At 51.8% G+C, this 9,305-nt stretch overlaps 1 protein-coding gene across 6 annotated transcripts in view; it reads right to left on the reverse strand.

The window, feature by feature from the left end:
• Positions 1 to 9,305, reverse strand: part of megf11 (multiple EGF-like-domains 11) — a 514,753-nt gene that overhangs the window by 76,525 nt on the left and 428,923 nt on the right. For all 6 annotated transcript variants that reach the window (XM_038813978.1, XM_038813980.1, XM_038813977.1 and 3 more), the window contains one exon: positions 5,495 to 5,623. In XM_038813978.1, the coding sequence (XP_038669906.1) occupies positions 5,495 to 5,623 (129 nt within the window). The remainder of the gene's footprint in view (positions 1 to 5,494; positions 5,624 to 9,305) is intronic.

The following is a 9,305-nucleotide window of genomic DNA, read 5'->3' on the forward strand; positions in this document are numbered from 1 at the left end:
TCAAAAGAATTGCCCAGTTCAGTAACACGGAAATGGAAAAATTGTTGAGATTCCAGGATGAATGAAACAGGATTAAAATCACCCCAACATGGTGGATTTGATTGATGTTAATCCTCTGCAGTTCCATTATTGTAACAAGAATGGAAAGACTGCCTCTCCTTCACCACGTTTGAAGTAAATACTAACAACCCAAATACGTAAGTGTCTCCAATTACTCCGTGTGTTCAGTAGCAGACACCTCTTTATTATTCAGTGTCAGTCATTCCAGCTCATTGCCTTATTGTCAGCCATATTATAGATCACATCCAGGATCAAGCCATCAGTGTCATGTGACGGTAACATTTATCAGAAACATTTTCTGCAAGATTTAAAAAGAAAATTTAAGAGTATCCAATTTTTTTTTCCCCCAATTTTTGTTTTTTTAAAAAAATTTTAGAATACCCAATTATTTTTTCCAATTAAGGGGCAATTTAGCGTGGCCAATCCACCTACCCTGCGCATCTTTTGGATTGTGGGGGTGAAACCCACGCAGACACAGGGAGAATGTGCAAACTCCTCACGGACAGTGACCCACAGCCAGGATTCGAACCCGGGTCCTCAGCGCCGTAGGCAGCAATGCTAACCACTGTGCTACCGTGCTGCCCTTTTTTCCCCAATTAAGGGGCAATTTAGCGTGGTCAATCCACCCACATTTCGGGTGGTGGGGGTGAGACCCACGCAGACACAGGGAGAATGTGCAAACTCCACACGGACAGTGATCTGGGGCCGGGATCGAACCTGGGACCTTGGCATCGTGAGGTAGCAGTGCTAACCACTGCGCCACCGTGCCGCCCAGCATTTTCTGCAGGATACATGAAGCATTTTAATTTTCAGGTTCATGCAGTGAAGCTTTTTACTCTCTCACTGGCTACTCCCGACCCTGTGCTGATCTGTGTGTGACATTCCAAAATCCATAATCAAAACTGATGTGTATGTGTGTATGCAGGTCTGTGTGTGGGGAGGGGTCTGTACAGACAGCTACTCCACATGTCATAATATTCATACTATATTCGCAGGAGTTCAGATGAATGAGGGGGAAATCTCACAGAAACTTATAAAACTCTAACAGGACTGGACAGGGTAGATGCAGGAAGGATGTTCCTGATGGGGACAGGGTAGATGCAGAAGGATGTTCCTGATGGGGACAGGGTAGATGCAGGAAGGATGTTCCCGATGGGAACAGGGTAGATGCAGGAAGGATGTTCCCGATGGAGACAGGGTAGGTGCAGGAAGGATGTTCCCGATGGGGACAGGGTAGATGCAGGAAGGATGTTCCCGATGGGGACAGGGTAGATGCAGGAAGGATGTTCCCGATGGGGACAGGGTAGATGCAGGAAGGATGTTCCCAATGGAGACAGGGTAGATGCAGGAAGGATGTTCCCGATGGGGACAGGGTAGGTGCAGGAAGGATGTTCCCGATGGGGACAGGGTAGGTGCAGGAAGGATGTTCCCGATGGGGACAGGGTAGATGCAGGAAGGATGTTCCCAATGGAGACAGGGTAGATGCAGGAAGGATGTTCCCGATGGGGACTGGGTAGATGCAGGAAGGATGTTCCCGATGGGGACAGGGTAGGTGCAGGAAGGATGTTCCTGATGGGGACAGGGTAGGTGCAGGAAGGATGTTCCCGATGGGGACAGGGTAGATGCAGGAAGGATGTTCCCGATGGGGACAGGGTAGGTGCAGGAAGGATGTTCCCGATGGGGACAGGGTAGGTGCAGGAAGGATGTTCCCGATGGGGACAGGGTAGATGCAGGAAGGATGTTCCCGATGGGGACAGGGTAGGTACAGGAAGGATGTTCCCGATGGGGACAGGGTAGATGCAGGAAGGATGTTCCCGATGGGGACAGGGTAGATGCAGGAAGGATGTTCCCGATGGGGACAGGGTAGGTGCAGGAAGGATGTTCCCGATGGGGACAGGGTAGATGCAGGAAGGATGTTCCCGATGGGGACAGGGTAGATGCAGGAAGGATGTTCCCGATGGGGACAGGGTAGATGCAGGAAGGATGTTCCCGATGGGGACAGGGTAGGTGCAGGAAGGATGTTCCCGATGGGGACAGGGTAGGTACAGGAAGGATGTTCCCGATGGGGACAGGGTAGATGCAGGAAGGATGTTCCCGATGGGGACAGGGTAGATGCAGGAAGGATGTTCCCGATGGGGACAGGGTAGATGCAGGAAGGATGTTCCCGATGGGGACAGGGTAGGTACAGGAAGGATGTTCCCGATGGGGACAGGGTAGATGCAGGAAGGATGTTCCCGATGGGGACAGGGTAGATGCAGGAAGGATGTTCCCGATGGGGACAGGGTAGGTGCAGGAAGGATGTTCCCGATGGGGACAGGGTAGATGCAGGAAGGATGTTCCCGATGGGGACAGGGTAGATGCAGGAAGGATGTTCCCGATGGGGACAGGGTAGATGCAGGAAGGATGTTCCCGATGGGGACAGGGTAGATGCAGGAAGGATGTTCCCGATGGGGACAGGGTAGATGCAGGAAGGATGTTCCCGATGGGGACAGGGTAGATGCAGGAAGGATGTTCCCGATGGGGACATGGTAGATGCAGGAAGGATGTTCCCAATGGAGACAGGGTAGGTGCAGGAAGGATGTTCCCGATGGGGACAGGGTAGATGCAGGAAGGATGTTCCCGATGGGGACAGGGTAGATGCAGGAAGGATGTTCCCGATGGGGACAGGGTAGATGCAGGAAGGATGTTCCCGATGGGGACAGGGTAGGTGCAGGAAGGATGTTCCCGATGGAGACAGGGTAGGTGCAGGAAGGATGTTCCCGATGGGGACAGGGTAGGTGCAGGAAGGATGTTCCTGATGGTGGGGGTGTGTCCAGAACCAGGGGTCACAGTCTGAGGATTCTGGGTAAACCATTTTGGGCAGAGATAAGGAGACATTTCTTCACCCAAAGAGTAGTGAGCCTGTGGAATTCATTACCAAGGACGTAGTTGATGCTAAAACATTGCGGGCGGGATTCTCCCTCGGCGGATCCTTCGCTTCTCCGGCAGCGCGTTTACATCCACGGATTTCCAGATGGCGTGGGGGGTACCCAGAATGGGAAACCCCATTGGCCGGCTGCCGGGGACGGAGAATCCCGCTGCCGCCGATGGCGCGCCGCATCAGACAATGGGTGTGGCGGGACGGAGAATCCCGCTGCCGGCGATGGCGGCCGCATCAGACAATGGGTGTGGCGGGACAGAGAATCCCGTCCACATGTTTTCACGAAGCAGTTAGAAAACTTGATGTGATGGGGCGGCACGTGGCGCAATGGTTAGCACTGGGACTACGGCGCTGAGGACCTGGGTTCGATCCCGGCCCGTGAGGAGTTTGCACATTCTCCCTGTGTCTGCGTGGGTCTCACCCCCCACAACCCAAAGATGTGAAGGTTAGGTGGATTGGCCGCGCTAAGTTGCCACTTAATTGGAAAAAAAATAATTGGGTACTCTAAATTAAAAAAAAAGAAAACTTGATGCAAATGGGAATCAAAGAATATGCGGGGAAGGTGGGATCAGGGTATTAAACTGGATGATCAGCCATTATCATGACAAATGGTGGAGCAGCCTCGAAGGGCTGAATGGCCTCTTCCTGCTCCTGGCCTTTGTCTTGGCACAGTATTGGGAACAGGAAAGAATTGAACTCAGAAATATACCAAACCTGGCCTTCGGTGAGCTTTCACCAGACAGGCTGAAGATAAACACTGTCACAGTTCCAACTCTAACTCGTTTTCAAAATGACTGATTAGAGAATTTTCCCCTTTGCAGATTCTCAAAATAAAACAACAAGAAATAAATCACATCTATAAGGGTTTCAAACAACATAACAATATCTAGCCTGATATTAATATAGAGGAGAAAATAAGTCACAAAATCACTGCAAACATCCTGGCTGGGAATTTCTCAGCCCGGGGCCAGGCCGGAGAATCCCCTCCACCGGCGTGAATCTCACCACGTCACCCTGACGATGGGTAGCGATCAGTGCCGGCGTGGTTGCTGCTGTGCCAAAGCGGCCCCTCTGCCGATTCTCGGCACGCGGCACCGGTCACACCTGTTCTCAGCCGGCGGGACTTCGGGCGTTGCAGGGACCAAGGGCGGCCTGTGGGGGTGGGGGCTCTCCGATGTGGCCTGTCCCACGATCGGGGCCCACCAATCGGCGGGCCGGCCTCTCGGGCTGGGGGCCTCCTTTCTTCTGCGCCGGCCCCTGTAGCCCTGCGCCATGTTGCATCGGGGCCAGCGCGTTGAACGGAGCAACTGTGCATGCGCGGGTTGGCGCCGTTGCCGCTGCGCATGCACGGACCCTGCGGCACTCAGTTCACACCAGGATCAGCAGCTGGAGCAGTGTGGTCCGCTCCAGTGCCGTGCTGGCCCCCTATAGGGGCCAGAATTACTGATCCCGAGGCCGTGTTGATGCCGTCGAGAAACGCGACGGCTTTTCTGACGGCGTCGACACTTAGTCTCAGTATCAGAGTATTCCGCCCTCTGTGTCTGGTCACTTATTTGGAGTGGGATTGAGAGGTTCTGAGACAGTCCCTCACTGAAAGTGCGGTCACCACATCAGCCTGAGTCTATTGGGGTTGGCATTAAGTGTCTGTTTGATAGTAAAACATTCAATCTTTCTCCAAGCTAATAACATTTCAGATCTCTAGATTTTCTCAGCAGGTTCTTTCAACTCCCTCATCGGCTACAAAATCAACTTGATGGTTTCCTGCACTTTCAGAGTCCGTTTCACCAATGTTTCAGGGTTCAAACTGATCCAATGGGGCGATTAAATAGTCACACCTCGCCCCAAAGTCACCCTGGTGCGGTTCACAACGGGTTTGACCAGAAGCAAGGCAGCTGAGGGATCCCTGCAGGTTTCAGAGGCAAATACAGCTCCCCACCCCCCAACATGCCTGGGCACAAACAGTGCCAACCCGTGCCAAGGAGTGCCAGTGTGTGTGTGTGTGTGTGTGTGTGTGAGGGGGATTGTGTGTGTGTGTGAGAGAGGGAGTGTGTGTGTGTGTGTGAGGGGGATTGTGTGTGTGTGTGTGTGTGTGAGAGAGGGAGTGTGTGTGTGTGTGTGAGGGGGATTGTGTGTGTGTGTGTGTGTGTGTGTGTGTGAGGGGGATTGTGTGTGTGTGTGTGTGAGGGGGATTGTGTGTGTATGTGTGTGTGAGAGAGGGAGTGTGTGTGTGTGTGTGAGGGGGATTGTGTGTGTGTGTGTGTTTGTGTGTGTGTGTGTGTGAGGGGGATTGTGTGTGTGTGTGTGTGTGTGAGAGAGGGAGCGTGTGTGTGTGTGTGTGGGGGATTGTGTGTGTGTGTGTGTGTGAGAGAGAGAGAGAGAGTGTGTGTGTGTGTGTGTGTGTGTATGTGTGCGCGCGTGTGTGTGTGAGGGGGATTGTGAGTGTGTGTGTGTGTGTGAGGGGGATTGTGAGTGATCTGTTAGCACTGGATAAATGCAGATATTTCTATCACTTACGCTGGGAACAATCCTTCCCGATCCAGCCTGGGAAACACTGACAGGACCCATCGATAGGATTGCAGGTGCCGTTGTTTGAACAGAAGCAAGTGCCAGAGCAGTCCTTGCCAAATCTTCCACTGGTACACACTTTGGAAAGGAAGACAAAAAGCAAACCAAATAGATTAACAGAGTGTTCGCAGGCAAGGTGCTCTGTGCCGAACATAATGACTTATTAAAGGCTTGGAGTTTCCTAGCTCCCAATCTCAATCCTGCTGCCTCTGCCAGCCCAGATCCAACCCCTCCTTTCTGACCTACTCCTTGTTCCATTCCTGCCCCTAGAACATAGAACATAGAACAGTACAGCACAGAACAGGCCCTTCGGCCCTCGATGTTGTGACGAGCAATGATCACCCTACTCAAGTCAACGTATCCACCCTATACCAGTAACCCAACAACCCCAACCCCATTAACCTTATTTTTTTAGGACACTAAGGGTAATTTAGCATGGCCAATCCACCTAACCCACACATCTTTGGACTATGGGAGGAAACCGGAGCACCCGGAGGAAACCCACGCAAACACGGGGAGGACGTGCAGACTCCGCACAGACAGTGACCCAGCCGGGAATCGAACCTGGGACCCTGGAGCTGTGAAGCATTTATGCTAACCACCATGCTACCGTGCTGCCCCCTGTTCTTGCATCTTCTCCATTCCTACTCCTTCCTCATTCCCACTTCCTGCGCCTGTGACATTTTTGGAAGAACGGTATAAATGGGGTGGAGGCGACAAAGCCGAGGAAATTCTCGGTATTGACTGGGAGTAAAAGTCTCTATCCCTTCCCTCCTCACAGCAGCAACAGCCGTGTGAATGAGAACAGTATCAACAGCATTGAAATGAAATGAAAATCGCTTATTGTCAAAAGTAGGCTTCAATGAAGTTACTGTGAAAAGCCCCTAGTCGCCACATTCCGGTGCCTGTTCGGGGAGGCTGGTACAGGAATCGAACCGTGCTGCTGGCCTGCCTTGGTCTGCTTTAAAGGCCAGCGATTTAGCCCAGTGAGCTAAACCAGCCCCAGTACTTAGGAGCCAGTATTTAGGAGAAATCAGAATTTTCAAGTTTCAAAGATAGAATTTTTAAAAAATCAGTAACGCTGTCACCCCGTTCAATAAATATAATCTAATTTCTGTCTCTTTTGTTAACCACCTCATCCAGAAACACTGAGCAGGATTCCCCACTTGTTCACTCCGGTGGGATTCTCCGTCCGTTCCCCCCGGCGGGAATCTCTGTCCATTTCTCCGGTGGGATTCCCCACTTGTTCACTCCGGTGGGATTCTCCGTCCGTTCACTCCGGTGGGATTCTCCTTCCGTTCCCCCCTGCAGGATTCTCCGTCCGTTCCCGGCAGCGGGATTGTCCGTCCGTTCGCTCCGGCGGGATTCTCCGTCCGTTCACTCCAACGGGATCTCTGTCTGTCCCCCCCCTCCCCCCACGGGATACTCCGTCTGTTCCCCCCGCGGGATACTCCGTCTGTTCCCCCCGCGGGATACTCCGTCCGTTCACTCCAGCGGGATCTCTGTCTGTTTCCCCCCCCCCCCCACGGGATACTCCGTCTGTTCCCCCCGCGGGATACTCCGTCTGTTCACTCCAGCGGGATCTCTGTCTGTTCCCCCCCCCCCCCCCGCGGGATACTCCGTCCGTTCCCCCCGGCGGGTTTCTCCGTTCCCGCTGTTGTAAATGGAGTTTTGGCCGGGCACCAAATTCTCCGATCTCGCCGGCAGTGATAGTGGAACGGGCCCGGATCGGAGTACCTCGGCCTTTTTCTGTTACAAACAGGAAATGCTGGAAAATCTCTGCAGGTCTGGCAGCGTCTATGCAGAGAGAAACAGAGTAAACGTTCGAGTCGAATATCACGCTGCTTCAGAAGCATCTGCAGTATTTTAGTTTGATAACATTATCATTACATTTTGCCCTTTGTATGATTTGGATTTCTGTAAATTCCTCCAGCTTTTCTGTTCTGCTTTCCAAGGTTCCTCTACAACCTTCTCTTAGCCAAGGAGGTGGCAAACATGACCAATGTGACTTGCCTCTGGCTGCTATCAAAAGCGAGAGAGCGATATCGACGGGTGTTTCCCATTATTTTCCCCTTGTTCACGGGGTAGTCAAGGTTAAATGCTGGGAAAGAGGTCGGAGCTGTTTCACACCCAGTGCTGTGGGGATGTCAGTGCTGGAGAGGTTGTGAATTTCATGCTTACAGCGTTGGCAACCTATTGACTCCGTAATGCAAAGTAGCAAAGAGAAAGACACATCACTCTGTATTCTGGAGAACTGGTTGTGTGTGTGTCTGCTCCTGACTGCCAAGGGCACTCACAGGTGTAATCAGAAGTATTTCGGTGTGAAACGGAGGACTGTGAATTCCCGAGGAAGCTCAATGATAAAGAATGAACAAAGGGCAGACCAGGGCCGGCACATGTGAGAAAATATCACAAAATGCAGTCACGTGCTGGGATTGCCAACTCAGCAAACTGTCACACAGTATCTGAGGGAATAGACAGATTGAGAAAGGAGAGAAATGAATGAGTGCAGCAAGTTCAGTACAAAAGAATCAGACAGAAATCGCAATGCAGGCAAGCAGTTAGTGGGAGCATTATTTTCACACTGGCAACAATTCATGTAATAGAACCATGGAATCTCCACAGTGCAGAAGGAGGCCATTCGGCCCATCGAGTCTGCATCAATCCTACCGAAGACCACTCCCCCGCCCTATTCCCATAACATCATCTAACCTTTGAAGGCTTGGGGCAATTGATCACAGCCAATCCACCTAACCTGCATGTCTTTTTGGGACTGTGGGAGGAAACCGGAGCACCCGGAGGAGAACGTGCAGACTCCCACAGACAGTCACCCAAAGTCGGAATTGAACCCTCGTCTCTGGTGCTGTGAGGCAGCAGTGCTAACCACTTTGCCTTATTTCTTTTTCTCTTCAACAAACTATCCAACTGGTTTGTATGTTCGTATGGGTTTCTGGGGGATTGCTGGATGCAGATTTGAGGTTGGTAACGAATTAGTCCTGATCTTATTGAGAGACGGAGCAGCCTCGAGGGGCTGAATGGCCTCGCCTGCTCATTATTCATAAACATTGTCATGGACACAGACTCTCTCAATCCATAGCCTCACAACACTCTGCGTAAAAACATTCTGCCCTAACCTTCTATTTGAGTTGTGTACCTGTGCCCATTCATCCCAGAATCTCCAATTATTGAAGTCAGTCAATTCCTGTCTTCTGCACCCTATCACTTCATTAAACCTGTAATTCCCTGGGTTCTAACAAATCAACCTCAATTTTCCAGGTTTCTCTTTATATTTGGGTTTCCTCATGTGAGGCAGCTCCTGTCAATCTGTGCTGCATTCTCTCTATTATCTCAACATATGGAGCGCAACAATGACAATTGTAGAATTTAGCTTCATTATGTCATTTTTTTCACCCAGTAGCTGTTGCGATTTAAAAATAACTCTTCTGCGGCGGATGTTATGGATATTTTTGTTGGGCTTGTGTTTTTGGAGGTGTAAGTATCTGAGCTCTCGGGGGCGATCTACCGGCCTCCCGAACATCGGTGTGATGTGTCCGGGAATTACTGGGAGAGGCCTTTTCCAGGTGGGGGCATTTTAAAAAAAATTTGTTCTGAGAAGGATTGCGCCCCCCCCCCCCCCCCCCCCCCCCCGGCAGTGTTAAATAAAGCTGGTAAATGGGAGTGAGATGGAGGGGGGGGGGGCGGGGGGGGGGGGGGGGGGGGGGGGGGTGAGGGGGGCGGGGGAGGGGGGGTGAGGGGGGCG

This window comes from Scyliorhinus canicula, chromosome 12 (assembly GCF_902713615.1).
Source record: "Scyliorhinus canicula chromosome 12, sScyCan1.1, whole genome shotgun sequence".
In the NCBI taxonomy this organism is placed as follows: Eukaryota; Metazoa; Chordata; class Chondrichthyes; order Carcharhiniformes; family Scyliorhinidae; genus Scyliorhinus; species Scyliorhinus canicula.